Genomic DNA, 16,688 nt, shown 5'->3' with positions numbered 1-16,688 from the left:
TCTCTTTCATAATAAGCAAGATCTTCCCATTGCAAGTGTTCCCTCAAGTTTCAGTCAGTGTTCACAGAACTGCTGACAGCCGCATCCTCGACCATCAGGCAGATTATAATCAGATCCGTACACCACTGTACAGTCAGACACAAACAAAAATGGACAATGCCAGTTATTATTAAACTTACGTGCACTAGGCATGAGTGCTGGACCAAATTCAGTGCTAGTGACCTAAATTGGGTCAAAACCTGCACATATGCAGAGGTCAAAATGTCCCCCTGCAAAAATATTTTGCATTGCCCACTTGGTATCAACACTTTGATATGTTGATAGGGTAAGTTGAATAAGGTAGAAGGCTCGTGTAGAGCACAAACAACAGCACAGACCTGTTGGACTGAATTGCCTATTTCTGTGCTGTAAATATGATGTAATATAACCTCATTTCTCAATATCAAGGAAAATCTATGAATCTCAGACCATAAAAATATATAAAGATAAGTTATAAATTAACTTTGTCTGCCACTGGTGGCCATGTGTGGTTATCTGTATGGGATCGGTGAAGGATTGGGAGGTAAATATAAATTACAGGCTTTAACATAATAGATGAAAGAAAACTCTTAATTCAAAATGTTTACGTGCATCTGTAATCAGGATGTATCTGTTTCAAGATCTGCCTCCATGTTTCTTCCAAGCTTAATTTGATACAGGTAGGCTGGAGGAATAACTGTGTGTAAATGATCTTAAAACAAGAAATAGTGAACATGGGTTTGGAAGATAAAGATAAAATCTGATGAACCTCCTTGACATCTTTGAATATGTTACAGTTAAAGCAGATAATATAAAATCCCTATGATCTCATTTACTTAGGTTTGATAAAGTTCCACATGAAAGATTTCTAATTAAGCTGAAAGCCATGAGAATCCAGGTTAGAGTATAAGATTATATATCCAAAGGTCACTGAAGGATAGTAAACAGAGAGTACTGGTGCAAGATGGTTTTGTCAGACTGAGAGGAAGTTTTGAATGGAGTAATACAGTGGTTGGTGCTTGGACTTCATTTACGTAAATGAACAACAGCAACTACTTGCATTTATGTAGCACCTTTAACATGGAAAAGCAGCATAAAGTACAGGTGTAATCCAAAAAATGGGTGCTAAGCCTAAGATTAGTCAAAGAGGTGGGCTTTAAGGAGGGTCTTAAAGGATGAGTGACAGGTGGAGGGGTTTAAGGAGGGAATTTCAGAGCATGAGGTCTAGGTGGCTGAAGGCATGTCTACCAATGGTTGAGTGAAGGAAGGGAGATATGTACAAGAGGCCAATCAGAAGAATGGAGAGTTCGGGGTGGTGGTGGGGGTTGGATTGCTGGAGGTGGTTACAGAGACAGGGAGGGATGTGGCCATTAAGATGATTCTGAAACCTATTGGAACATTGTCAAATTTGTGAATAATAGTAAAATGGCAATAAAAAATGATGTAGCTAAGGATTTGCAGAAAGATTTAGATAATGAAAATAGGCAGACAGATGGGATATAAAATTTAATACAGTATTGACAAGCCCAGAGTGTTGCACATTGGATGAAATAATGTGCAATATATAAGTTCAAAATGAATGGACTGGAATTAGCCGGCTGACTCAGAAAGGGACCTGGGAATAATAATAGACTCGTCATTGTCACTGGGTAGACAGCATGGTGAGACAATTTTTAAAACTAACAAAGTGCAAAACCAGAACAGTTCAATACAAGCTTAATGAGGTTATACTGACACTGTACAATATAATGGTCAGACTACGTTCGGAGCACTGTGTACAGTTTTGGTTGTCACATTATAAAAGAGATGCGTAAGTACAAGGGTGGGTGCAGAGAAGAGCAGCATGAATGATTAAGGGGACCTATGGGGAAAGGTTAAAAGAATTTAATCTTTACAACCTAAAGAAAGAGCCCAGAAAACCCAGGGCCATTCCGGCAGACTCTCAGTGTAACTTCAGCGGGAGTTCACTGGAACAGCAGCACACTTAGCCGGAACGCCGGTCCATCAGGACAAAGTTTCCAATTGACCTTGATAGGGGTAAATCCTCTACCCACACCATACTAGGACAGTGACACAGAGAGGGCAGAGCCTGGGTCGAGGACTTCAAACACTGGAATTTCCGTGTTTAGGCTCTTAGTTGGGACCCGGCATTGAGTCGGCACAGGTGAGACCAGGTGAACCCAGGGTGCATGTGGAGATCAGAATCACAGCCTGGAAACCTGAAGACAAGGGGGGCAAGACATTTTTTTTTGTTTTGAAATGGCCGCCTTTGTAAGGGGGCCACAGGCCCAGCCCGAATGTTCTTCCGGGGGGAGTGTGGGCATGAAACCCAGCAACCACCCTCCTTCTGGGCCTGGCAAGCTGGTGTTTCCAACCAGTTCAGCTGGGAAGCACTCAATATGCACCATTCCTGACATTATTGTGGACAATTGCATTGACATCATGGCTTTGACTGAAACTTGTCTCAAATGCCTTTGAAAATCCATATACACAACATCCACTGCGTTTCCTGTAATCAATCACACTGTTATTTCCTCAAAGGACTCCATTATATTTTGCAAACATGACTTGCCTTTCACAAATCCATGCTGGCTGTTCTTAATTAATCTATGGCTTTTTAGCTGAGTATTAATTTTGTCTTATATTATGGCCTTTAGAAGCTTTCTCACTACTGATATTAGGCTGACTCATCTATAGTTTACCCTTTTCACCCTTTTTGGACATGAATATTACATTGGCAACCCTCCAGTCTACTGGCAATACTTCTATATCCAAGGATTGTAGTCAGAGCCTCTGCTATTTCTTCTGACCTCCCTCAGCATTTTAGGGTTCATGCCATCAGAGCCTTTTACACTTTGATTTTTTTTTTCAGTACTCCCTCATTGCTTACAGTTATCCTATCTGATTGCTCAACCTCCTCCTCTTGTACCCTTTTTATTCCCATACAGATCTTACGTGTTTTATTTTTTACATTTTTCTCCCTGCCTCTTGGATGTGCCACACTTTTCTAAATAATTAATAATAATGTACGTAATATAGTGACATCATATACATGGCTCCTCTGTAGTGCTCTATATTGTTTCAGGTCTGTTTGCAGAACGATGGAGGACCTTTTTAGGGGCTCTGTTTAAATTTTTAGTGAATATTTACCAAAACTGTAAGCTAATTCCCAATTAATTTGCCGTGATACTGAGCGAACACTCTGTGTGGGAATCCCCTTATCCCAGGTCATCACAGTGTGTTCACTTCATGAAATGGATGAATGCAGATCCCACTGGAGAAGCTCTGTAAATGGGAATATGCACTAAATGAATTCACTTAAAACCAACTCACACTGCTGCCAGGATATTTACTTCCCCAACTGATGGTTTAATCCTTTAAAAAATCTTTTTTCCATCGATAGTTCTGATTTGAAAACTGAATCTAACAGTTAAAACTTCTTTCTCAAAGAAGAATCAGACCTCAAACGCTTCAGTCTTAATTTAGAACAGCTTCCAGCTCTCAAAGCAAATCCTGAGTCCAACACTTCGATTGTGACTATCAAATGTCTATGGAACATAAATGTTACGTCAAAAAAATAGGGGCACCTAAACCTTTCCAAATACTGCTTAGACAATTACCAAAGTGAGCACTTGGGAATCTATAACTGTTTGCAGTTCAAACCAATAAAACACTTCCTGTCAACTTCAGCGTATCCAATAAATGGCAGCAGGTGAACTGCTGCTAAATTTGGAACTCAAGTTTCTCTAAGAGACAAAGAGATAGATCTATCACATTAGGAACTCAATAAGAGCATTGCCTAGTTACCCCTGGTAGCAATGCCTGAATACAACCGAAACTGATACGGTGGAAGTCTCCTCACTGCTGGCCATAATGGTCCAAAGCACAATGAATTGGGAGGAGCCTCATTCGAGTTCCGAGTAATTGCAAGCCCATAGTTCCAACATTAATTGGCACTTGATTAGCAGTCTCCTCAAAGAACCTACAAGGGTGAATAGTGTGTGAAATGGAAATATCATAGTGGTACAACACAGGGTGCTCTTTCAACATAAGGGTTAAGGCACATTGCTGGGCAACAGAGAAGGAAGTGTAACCTGCACCTGACCCACAACATACCCGACCTGGAAGTGCTTCATACAAAACCTGCGCAAAAACAAAATCAATTTCTCAGCATGACATCCCTCAACTTAAAGAGCACAAAAATTGACCAAAACTACAAGCTACCAGATCACATCCCAGTATGTGCATAAATGGTGGAATTCATGGTAAACTTGGATACAGTGAAACGATTTACAGTGGAAAACATTGCAGTGTCCCAGTGTAACTGGAATACCACTAATTATAGTGAAATTAGAACCTAATTAAGAAGAAAATCACCAAGTCTACAGTCAGTTTAATCTCAGGTTGCTCATTAACTGAATGTTCTTAATTAGTCATTTCAACTCTTAGATTGCTGGGAACTTTCTGTCTCTCTGGGCCAATCGGTTATATCTGTTTTCAGCACACACAGTGTGACTAGTAATAAAACTAGGCAAACAATTTAATACTATTAACTATTACTGTTTATTGTTTTATTAATATTAACTCTAAACTACTAAAATTACTAAAAACTAACCCCCAAGAATGGGTGGGTTGGCTGCGGGTGGGAGGTAAAAAACAAAGTTTTTTTTTATCGCAACTGCAGCCCGGCTCCGCGCGCCCACATCCAGGTTTAACATGGGTGCGTTTGAATGCACGCGCGGAACGTACTTGCCAAGGTCACGCCCCCAATTAGAGCCGGCGGGCAGGTCGTTAGCGAGACGTCGAGGACCATTTTTTAAAAACTGAATTTAACAAAAATTCAAATTTAACTTCTCCAGCATGGGATTCCCGGGCCTTCTGATTCTCGCCAGTGAAAAGGAGACAAGAAGGGCCGGATCATCAGGTGGGCGTCTTTATTGCACCATTTGAGGGCCAGGAAGAGCAAGAGTGTTTTCTCCAGGCCCAACAAGCTTACCTGCTGCGATCAGACCCCACAATCGGCCGACCCCAACCCCCCACCGATGTCCGACCCCCCCCTCCATGTCGGACTCCCCCCCACTGATGTCCGACCCCCCCCCAACCCATGTCCAAGACCCCTCTCTACGTCCGATCACCAACTCTTCTCCCGATGTCCTCCACGGCCTCTTCTCACAATCTTCTCAAAGGTCCAACCCACACCCCACCCCCAGCCCCAATCTTCCCAACAGTACCCCCTCCGATCTTCTCAACAGTACCCCCCCTGATCTTCTCAACGATCCCCTCCCCAATCTTCTCAACAGTAACCCCCCCGATCTTCTCAACAGTACCCCCCCAATCTTCTCAACAGTAACCCCCCCCGATCTTCTCAACAGTACCCCCCCAATCTTCTCAACAGTAACCCCCCCGATCTTCTCAACAGTACCCCCCCAATCTTCTCAACAGTAACCCCCCCCGATCTTCTCAACAGGAACCCCCCCACCGATCTTCTCAACAGTAACCCCCCCACCGATCTTCTCAACGATCCCCTCCCCAATCTTCTCAACAGTACCCCCTCCGATCTTCTCAACAGTAACCCCCCCCCGATCTTCTCAACAGTAACCCCCCCACCGATCTTCTCAACGATCCCCTCCCCAATCTTCTCAACAATACCCCCCCCGATCTTCTCAACAGTAACCCCCCCCCGATCTTCTCAACGATCCCCACCCCGATCTTCTCAACGATCCCCTCCCCAATCTTCTCAACAGTACCCCCTCCAATCTTCTCAACGATCCCCACCCCGATCTTCTCAACAGTACCCCCTCCGATCTTCTCAACAGTAACCCCCCCCCGATCTTCTCAACAGTAACCCCCCCAATCTTCTCAACGATCCCCTCCCCAATCTTCTCAACAGTACCCCCTCCAATCTTCTCAACGATCCCCTCCCCAATCTTCTCAACAGTACCCACCCCAATTTTCTCAGCGATTCCCACCCCGATCTTCTCAACAGTACGCCCCCTCCCTGATCTTCTCAACGGTCCACAACCTCTCCCTCCCTCCCTCCCTCCTCTCCGATCCCTGGCTGCGGCCTGCTACTGTCAATCAGGCTGGCTGCCGGATGAGAAACATGGAAGTAAAATATTTATCAATTAGGTCACAATCGCAAATTCTGACCCACCAACTTTACTTCCGGGTTTCACACCCGAAAATCACGCCCCGCTCTCCTCCAGGCTCCAAGTCAAAATCATGTCCAATGTTTTACATTAAAATGTTCATCCTATCATCCCTTTTTAACCCCTTATTCTGTTTTCTTCCCGAATCTCTCTCTGTCCTACTTATTTTTTAACTTTAATTGTACTTTCTTTCCTCCTATTCTAGTCTACCCAGTACATCCTGACCTTGTTTTTGTTAAAAAAAAATGTTAAATAGCTTCTATTTATTGTTATCTTTTCTCTTCTAGCTCCCATCCTCCGTTATGAGGTGGGAGTAATTTCTTTTTCCAAGTGTTTTCCTTGGGTGAAAATAAGGTGTAAAGGTCTAGTTTTGCTTTCAAATTGAAAACCCAGACTCAGGAGGTTGACCTGGTCAGGATTCTGCTGCTGAGTGTACTTATCAACTTCCATGACCCACCATCACAACAACAACAACTTGCATTTATATAGCGCCTTTAACGTTGTAAAACGCCCCAAGGCACTTCACAGGAGTGTAATCAGACAAAATTTGACACCGAGCCACATAAGGAGATATTAGGTTAGGTGAGGGTCAAAAAGGTAGGTTTTAAGGAGCATCTTACAGGAGAAGAGAGAGACGGAGAGGTTTAAGGAGGAAATTCCAGGGCTTAGGGCCTAGACAGCTAATGGCACGGCCGCCAACGGTGGAGCGATGAAAATCGGGAATGCGCAAGAGGCCAGAATTGGAGGAGCGCAGAGATCATTCTGGAAGGTTGTAGGTCTGAAGGAAGTTAGAGATAGGGAGGGGTGAGGATGAGAATTTTAAAATCGAGGTGCTGCCAGACCGGGTGGCAGTGTAGGTCAGCGAGCACACTGGTGATGGGTAAACGAGACTTGGTGCGAGTTAGGATACCGGCAGAAGAGTTTTGGATGAGCTCAAGTTGGCGGACGGTGCAAGGTGGGAGGACGGCCAGGAGAGACTGAGTAAACCCATTAGTGGCACTCAACAGAGTTAAAAGCATGAATTCCAGTTCAGGCGTAGGATACAGTCTGTCTCAGGATTGCTAATTATTTGTTAATTATTCAGTCAATTTAAGGTCAGACTCAAAGCCAGTAATTAAACATAAACTTACTGCTTTCTCAGGTTCATAAAACGGATATTCTGCCACATTTAGCGGCCCCACATCTAATGAAATCCTATTGTGATAAACAAGGTTCAACAAGATGCAGATTAAACTGAATAGTATCAAAAACTGTAAAGCAAGTTTACTATTTTATCTGTGGGTTTTAAATAGCTTTCCCTGAAAAGACTCAACAAACTATTCAGCATGGGTATATACATTTGTCAGTGTGTGACAAAAACCTATTAGCTTACTGTTTTAAAGTCCCATGGTGATATTAATTACAGATATTAGTTATACAACATCTCAAAACCTCTTGTACTGGAGTAATTTAAAGGGCAAGTAAAGCTCGTTCAAAATGCTCCCGAGCCCCAGAACTGTCATAAACAATATGTAGTTATGAAGATGAATATTACCGATCCAGAAATATATCTAATTTTCTGGCTTCACAGAGATTTTAATTTTCCTCCTCCCTGCCTCAATCCTTTTATTGTCTTCAGTCACAGGAGAAGCATGAGAGGCTGCTGTCATTTCAGTGAGGCCTGGCGTTTCAGACTGGCCTGGTTAGTGATTGTGGCATCACCCAGCCCTCACCTTGTACAGCTGACTACAGTGCCCATGGAGAGCGACCCGAGATTGTGCGTCTCTGACACAGTTCTCAATGATCCATCCTCGGTGAAACGAATACAGTCGTTCTGGGACTCCTGCCGCCCCCTTCCCTGTAACTGACATCAGTGGGGCAGGAAAGGGGGAGGCAGAGATTCAAAATGGTGGGTCACAAAATAGATGCATTTAAGGGGAAGTACACGAGGGAGAAAGGAATAGAAGGATACGGTGGTAGGGTGAGATGAAGTAAGGTGGGAAGAGGTTTATGTGGAGCATAAGCACTGGCAGACCTGTTGGGCCGAATGGCCTATTTCTATGCTGGTAAATTCGATGTAAGAAATGACATTTCTGAACAGATAATATTTATCTACATAATTTTTTTTTAGGACAGGCTGATGGGGAATACTTTAAACAAATTTTACCCCTATGTTTCCCTTCCCCTGGCACACTGTCCAACAACAAGCTACCAGTGGGTCAGCGAACCGTGACCGGAAAGAATGGTGCCCGGGGGTAGTGAGCGGCATTGGAGACAGTCGTTTACATTTACTGTGGGTGGCACTGTACTTCTGGGAACGTTGGGAAAAAGTGCCTCAAGATGGTACTCTGTGCCACTGAAGCAATAGGTGCCAACTCACTTACATTAGAGCACTGCCTCCAAAGTCAGGGCGATGGTCAGCAATGGTGCTGTAATATAAAAGGGATCATCAGTCTCAAAGATTAAATCTAAAGGGACAACTGGAGGATGCTCAAAAAAGGGAGGTTTTGGGTTTTTAAAAAAAATATATTTTTGTGTGGGCACTACAACAATCTTATGGCCTGTTGGGGGCGGATCCTGGTGGGGGGAGTGAGAAGAGCCAGTAGCGGATTTGATGATGGGACACAGACCTGAAATGTTAACTCCACCTTTCTCTGCCCACAGATGCTGTCTGACCTGCTGAGTGTTTCTAGCATTTTCTGTCCTTAATTCAGATTTCCAGCATCTGAAGTATTTTGCTTTTCGCTCACTGCTTCTTAATCTCTTCCACGCCCTTCAACGGGGCCATGAAAATCTTCAGTTCTTTAATATCTGACCACTAGTTCCCAACTTACCTCATTTTCTCTTTCACTCTTATCAGACTTGGTGCTAATAATTTGGGGTTCTTGATTGAACAGGATACAGTGGCATTTATTGTTAATACAATAACTGCAATTACTGTCCGTGAAGGTTCCAGATTTCTGGAATGTTCCTTCTACTTCTGTATTATATAAAAATGTACATAAAATTTCCTCAGTTTAATTAGAAAAAAACAAACTTGCATTTATCTAGCACCTTATTACATCTATAAAATATTCTAAAGCACTTCACAATAAATTACTTTTGAAATATAGTCACTGTTGTTATATAGGCAAACCTTGCAGTCAATCTGCACACAAGGCACACAACCATAAAATGAATAAATGTTCACCTAATCCATTTTTGGTGGTGTGGTGTTGATTGAGGGAGAAATATTGACCAAGATACTGGAATAACTCCCTACTCTACTTCGAATAGAGCTTTAGGACCTTTTGCATCCACCTTGGTCAGCAGTTTAACAACTTATCTAAAAGGCAGCACCCCCACAGTGGTAGGCCATTCAGCCCCTCAAGCCTGTTCCGTCATTCAATTAGATCATGGCTGATCAGTATCTTAACTCCATCTACCCGCCTTGGTTTCGTAACCCTTAATACCCTTGCCGAACAAAAATCTATCAATCTCAGTTTTGACATTTTCAATTGATCTCGCCTCAACAGCTTTTTTGAGGAGAGAGTTCCAGATTTCCACTACCTTTTGTGTGAAGAAGTGCTTTCTGACATCACCCCCTGAACGGCCTAGCTCTAATTTTAAGGTTATGCCTCCTTGTTCTGGACTGCCCATCAGAAGAACTAGTTTCTCTCTATCTACCTTATCAACTCCTTTGATCATCCTAAACACCTCAATTAGATCACCCTTTAATCTTCTATATTCGAGGGAATACAAGCCTAGTCTATGCAACCTGTCCTCATAATTTAACTCTCTAAGCCCCGGTATCATTCTGGTGAACCTGTGCTGCACCTCCTCCAAGGCCAATATATCTTTCCTGAGGTGCGGTGCCCAGAATTGAATGCAGTACTCCAGATGGGGTCTAACCAGAACTCTGTTCAGCTGTAACATAACTTCCACCCTTTTGTATTCCAGCCCTCTTGAGATATAGGCCAATATTCCATTAGCCTTTTCAATTCTTTTTTATACCTGTCCACTAGCTTTTAGTGATTTCTGTACTTGGACCCCTAAATCTCTCTGCTCACACCCAGTTCCTAGCTTCTCACCATTTAGAAAATACTCTAATTTATCTTTCTTAGGTCCAAAGTGGATGAATTCACACTTTCCTACATTGAACTCCATCTGCCACAGTTTTGCCCACTCGCTTAATCGATCAATGTCCCTCTGCAACTTTCTGCTCCCATCTACATTATTTACTGTGCCACCTAACTTAGTGTCATCAACAAACTTAGATATACGGCTCTCTATTCCTTCACCAAGTCATTATGATGAACAATACAGTACTGCTTCACTACTGCACTGAAGTATCAGCCCAGATTATGAGCTCAAATCTGTTAGTGGGGTTTGAACCCATAAGTGTTTACTTACAACAGTTACGGCATCATTAAGGAGCGACTCTCCAAACACAATGATGAACAGAGTTTCATTAACATGGACTTCCTCAAACACAGCTATTACCGCCACCGGGTCCACAGCAGATATCAGACTGCCAAAAAGCAGGAAATCAAGTAATCCAGCTTCCACTTTAGGATCTGAGGAAAATAAGCAAGATATTACAGAAAGTTACTTATATAATGAGTAATGGCCCTTCACAAAACATTCTACGGTATCTCCTCATTCAAATAGAACAAGAATCCTGAGTGAATACAAGTAGGGTTGCCAACCCTCCCAGAGTGTCTTGGAGTCTCCAGGAATTAAAGATTAATCTACCATCACTGTTGCAAGAAACCTGGGAGAAAAATCATAGGGGTATAAAAAAATATCGGAGATGGGCAAAAAGGCTGTTTGACTGTCAGTCAAGAATCATCCAATTGGGTAACATAGAGACTGCTTGCTTTCCAATTGGCTGAGAAGGCAGTGTGCTGTGAGGATGGACATGTCAGCTGACCAATGGTGGGAGTGGGGGCAGGATGGTTGGAGGCGGAAGGTCATGTGTTGAAACCTCCTGGAATCCGTCCAATCAGAGCTGGCACCCTTAAGTATAAGATATTTTCTCTCCTAATGGTCTTTATCATATAGCATTGTGTATTCAGTGTTGCAATGAATTTAAAAGAATTGTCTTGTTGGTAGAGAATCACTTATTGAGCAATTTCATCTCAAACATCGCATAGTGTTACATTTAAATCCAACAAAAATACCCAACTTAAAAAGTGTAGCTTCACACAGCTGCTCTTCAATCTTAACCAGATCTACGATTTTGGCTCAGCTATAGTTTATAGGAGCACCTTCTGTTCCCATTGCCTCTGCAGCCTGATCTAGTTTCTATGGCAGTGCATTGTACCAGACTTGATTTCTCATTAGTCACAGTACCTGACTCCGGGGAAAGCACCAACACCAACCGGTAGGTGCAATGCAAGTGAGGAGGCAATCATTTAAAATGTGCATTAGGAATAGAAAGGAAAGTTTTTTTTCGAAAAAAACCCATTAAGTAATGGTTTTATTTGTTTTAAAAAAGCAAAATACTCCTTTGACGAAATAGATTATACAAAAGGTACTAAGCCTGAATGATTTATGACTGGGTAATGTTATTATCTACACATATTAGATCAAAGTCATCTCTCATTTTAGCATATTTCAATCCCAGTCCCTGCTGCTGTCAATGCTTGCGGTCAACAAACATGTGCAGTTTGGACTGAAGACAAAATTGAACTCAACTGAATCAGTCAACAGTTATATCAGTGAACAATATTCTAAAATGTTGACTGGTTTTATTTTATGACTGCTTTGAAATATTTTTTTCTAAACCCCCCCTACTGCTACATTTTAGGTCTATTTGGTGATTGTGTACTGAAACTGGTAACACAGGATTGCAGAAGTAAGTTTAAGAAGTGGAAGGAGTCTCTGCAATATAAAGGGTGATTCTGCAATCCCACAGTCACAGTTGGGAGTTGGGGGGGGGTGGTGCTGTGTTCACTGGGAACATGGTGGGAGAATCAGTGCTACAAGACTGTAGCCCTATCTCCCTTTAAATGCGGCTTCCCTACTAGGGTTATTTCAACTTTCGACAATGGTACAAATCGTTAAAGTCAATGAAAAGGAAAATGGGGCAAAGTGTATTATGGATGGCCCATCAAATATTGCCTGTTTTACACCATCGTCAAAAGTTAAAATTAACTCCAAGGAGCGTAGGAGTGCGGAATCACACCTCAAATCTTTTGTGCTCCACAAAAGGAGGCAAAGGATTGCCCAAACTAGTAAAATTCTCATTCTAACCTGCTTCAGTGCTCTCTATTATCCACAACTGAATGAAACAGACTAACTTTAGTCAGATTTGCTAAGAACATTATTAATTGCAGCACAGTTCAGCCTCTGTTAATAGAGATCCTTCTTCAGTGCTCTGGCTCAAACCTGTCTGACTGACACATTATCAGATACAGATTTTAAGAGTGGCCCTAAATTGCTTGCTCAAATTGATAGAAAACAATGATAATTAGTGAAGTAAAGGAACATGTATAATACTCATTCTATATAATTGTACAACTCTGAATATAAACAGGCAAAGTGGTGAACTCAACCTCATAAAGCTGATGAGATAAAAGATCCCAACAGCTTAGCTCGGAAAGACATGAACTGTTGGGACTATTAGCCCAGCTGCTGTTTAAGACTCTACTGTTGCCTTTTGTGGTCAGTGCAAATCTCTACCTCTACCACAGTGTGAATTGATTTGTAGTGGTAAATATAGCAAGTGTGATGCTCGACTGCAACTTACCCATGAGGCCAGCTAACTTGATGCCCCAAAGCGCTGTTCCTGTTGCAAATGAATTCCAGAGGGTGCCAATCACTGCGTACATCAGAATTGCACCAAAGTTGTCGAAGAAGAGCCTGCTGGGCATAAAGTACCCCGAGTCTAGCACAATGGGTGGTAGAAGAAAGAGGAAGAACGTATCTGGGTCCAGCTGGTACTCTGGTTTCTTGGCAGCTGCAAGGACAATACCCCCAAGGCCCAAACCCAGAAAGATCAGCAGACAGCTTTCTGGCACCACGGTAGTCACCTTGCTCGAGAGATGGAACACTGAAAATGAACACACAAGGAAAGATCAATAGGCAATTTTTGCTGATTATAAACATAGTCGCAAATAAATGGAAGTTGTAGTTGTTGCTAATATAGGGGCTGAGGAGGTAGGAGATGTATTCTAAATCATTTTATTGTGATGTTATGAAAACGTTAATTTAAAATGTACATTTTAAATTTGTATAATAAATAGAACTAGCTGACAGGGAGTGGAGACAGTGGGATACCCCCAGGAATTGGCGGCACAGGTCAGCAACAGTGGGAGCGTGTGTGTACAGATGAGTCGACGGGCAATAGGCCCAAAAGGCCAGAAAGAGAGGGGGGGGGAAAGGAAAAGTCACATTTGCAGGAAGACCAGAAGAGCAACATTGAGGGGAGAAAAGTACAGTGGAGAGGAACAAGAAGGATAGAAGCTCCAGAATTGGAACAGATGGCAAGGCCAAGGCTAGTGAGACAGGGAAGGCCTGGGACGGTGAAGGTTGGTAAATTTATTTTTTAGAACTCTTTAATATTTTGGGTGTTTATCTTATTTTCTTTTTACCTATAGGCATATATAGAGAGTGGGCGAGAAAGCAATAGGGCTTCTGGTGTCAGCCTTGGCTCAGTGGTAGCACTCTTGCCTGAGTTTAAGTCCCACTCCACAGACTTGAGCACATAATCTAGGCCGACACTCCAGTGCAGTACTGAGGGAGTGCTATACTGTCAGAGGTGCCGTCTTTTGGATGACATGTTAAACTGGGGCCCCAGTCAGCCCTTACAGGTGGACATAAAAGTTCCCATGGCATTATTCGAAGAAGAACAGAGGAGTTCTCCCAGGTGTCATGGCCAATATTTATCCTTCAACCAACATCACTAAAACAGACTTTGTGGTCATGTATCTCATTGTTGTTTGTGGGAGCTTGCTGTATGCATATTGGCTACCACATTTCCCTACATTACAACAGTGTCTACATTTCAAAAAAGTAATTAATTGACTGTAAATTGCTTTAGAGCATCCTGAGATCACGAAAGGTATCAGTGCAAGTCCTTTTTCTACCAGTGAATCACATGTTTTTTTGGCCCAATCAGAAAAGCATATTTCGGTACAATGGGCACTTTAAGGTGCCGCACATGCTATATGCAAGACCTTCAACTATACACATAGGGTCATGGGTGGAAGGCAAATATGATAAACATCTCCACTCACAAGGGTGCTGGTAACTCACAACTTTGACACTTGCTAATTATCAAGTTATTCCCATTTGCAGACTCACACAATGTTGTTCTCAAGATCTGGTTGCTGTATCAAGATAAGATGTGTGTGAAACTCGTTGCCGGGCATTAGTTAGTTAGTACACTGGTTTTTCATCTCGCCTTCAAATCAAGCCCAGGCTGAAGGATGGAAAAGCTTTCGCTTTACTTTTAGTTATATAGGTCTCATATGGAAGCAGTTTAGACAGGCTGAACTCAGCTTTTAAATACTGCACAAAGGTGAAAAAGTAACTAAAATAAAAGACAGAACAGAGAGGAAAGGGAGAATATAGGGTGAGCAGAAATGGTGTTTTCTTTTTCATTTTCAAATTTATTTTAAATATATAGGACTAATATCACAGTAATAAAGTTACTTCTGGCATTTGACTAACTTTATTTCTCTATTTAAACTTGCATTCAGCATACAGTGTGTAAATTGAAAACTTTTTTTTAAATGGCCAGTCCATGGAGCCAGGAATTTCCCTGGATCTGCCAGCAGACGAAGGGTTAAAAGCCTCTTGAATTTTGTTTCATAAGATTCTCATTTCTACAAATGCAAATGGTACAGACCTCTGTACATCAACAGAGGGGTGCTAGGGTCAGGCCAGCAGGAGTCCTCCTTCTTATAAGTCAGGACAATTTCATTTTGTTACAATCTCCACTTCACCAGATGCTTCACTTATTAAACATCACACACTGTTCTGAAAGCTGGAAAAGACTTCATTGTCTCCTTGTTTGGGGAGCATTTTAATATGGAGTATAATCCTTTTATTATTTTAAAGGAACATTGTTGTCCTGATAACGGAATTTTCATGTCACACCCGCATGTCGCTTTGACAGTCTGACAACATAATTGCCAATCTGACAATATTGTTGTATCACTGACCCTATCTGCCACTAAAATTTATACGTGGTTAAAACTGGTACAAAAAAACTTCCAGAGCTCCTGCTAATGATTGCTATCCAGTGACTCCTGTAGGGATGTCAGGTGAGGTCAGACTCAGGTTCGGCTATGATGCCCCCGCCGCACCCCCCCCACCACCCCAAGGCCAAATCGCTTGTCAACATCGTCTCAACACATGTATTAAGAGTGCAATTCATAACATTAGCAAGTCACTTAGGTAAGGTACCACAGGGCAGCCTGCATTGCACGGAACCCAAATTCTAGCATCTTCAGGAGAGGAGAAAGTTGGGGAGGGAGCAAAATGTAACGTAAACTTTTCCGGGCGACCAAAGGTGACTCTGACCTGCAGGCTGTTCCAGGAGCTGAGCTGCCTAAAAATTGCAAACAACAGTGGCTAGATCCTTTCATATGTTGAGTGTTTACTGGTCCCACAGGACAGCAGGTGTTTCATCTTCATACACAGGAAACTAAACACGTGACAGACCTGCAATTCTGTGGGATTTTCCACAATGTTGCAGAACTCTGGGACGCTGCTTCCTCACAATTTATCGTTTTCCTTATTTGGATAGTCATACGGTTAGAAAAAGGTTACAGATTGGGTGACGCTTTCTCCTTTCAGACTCAATTCCCTTTGCAGGCTCGTACTTGAAGGACTTCACAAAGTTAATAGTAAATCACTAGGTGACAGTAATTCCATTCCATCCTTCAAAAAAAAGCAGGAGTGCAAACTATTCTTGTGTCAGAAACTGAGAAGTCAAATGAGGAAACTAAATCTTCGAATTTTATTATTTGAAATATTACTATTCATGATCCATGAGATCTTTTACACTCTAACAGGTATACAGGGCCTCAGTCTAATGTCTCATCTGGATGGCAGCACCTACAACAGTGCAGCACTGTCTCAGTGCCTCACTGGAATCTTACCCCAGATTACCTGCTCAAATACTGGATTGGGGACTGAATCCACGACTTTCTAACTCAGAGGCAAGAGTGCTGTCAACTGAACCAAGCTGACACCATGGAGTAAATTTTAACCCCCAAGGACGGGTGGGTTGGGGACGGATGGGCAGTGAAAATACTCTGTTTTCGGAGTGGGACTGCATCCCGGCTCCAACGCGCCCTCTTCCGGGTTTGACCCTGACGCGTTTGGATGCGTGCATGCTTCCGACACCTGGAAATCCCACCAGCTTGCCGATATTTGAAGGGTCAATTGAGGTATTTAAACCACTTAATTCGATTAATTTTTTTTTTGAGTTACACGAACCATTTTAACTTCTCCTGAACGTGTCTCCTGTGGCCTCTGAAACACGCCATAGAAATGAAGACAAGTTGCAGCCGACTCTCATTTAGACCTTTAAATCAGTGATCGACA

General features: G+C 42.5%; 1 protein-coding gene across 2 annotated transcripts in view; it reads right to left on the bottom strand.

Moving 5' to 3' along the window:
- slc9a5 (solute carrier family 9 member A5) overlaps positions 1–16,688 on the bottom strand; it is a 253,177-nt gene that overhangs the window by 128,136 nt on the left and 108,353 nt on the right. For both annotated transcript variants that reach the window (XM_067997800.1, XM_067997801.1), the window contains exons 2-3: positions 12,880–13,182; positions 10,539–10,702 (exon numbers count right to left, since the gene is read on the bottom strand). In XM_067997800.1, coding sequence (XP_067853901.1) covers positions 10,539–10,702; positions 12,880–13,182 — 467 coding nt within the window. The remainder of the gene's footprint in view (positions 1–10,538; positions 10,703–12,879; positions 13,183–16,688) is intronic.

This window comes from Heptranchias perlo, chromosome 16, assembly GCF_035084215.1.
Source record: "Heptranchias perlo isolate sHepPer1 chromosome 16, sHepPer1.hap1, whole genome shotgun sequence".
NCBI classification, from domain to species: Eukaryota; Metazoa; Chordata; class Chondrichthyes; order Hexanchiformes; family Hexanchidae; genus Heptranchias; species Heptranchias perlo.
The sequence above is the reverse complement of the archived record's forward strand: the minus strand, read 5'-3'. Positions and strand labels throughout refer to the sequence as shown.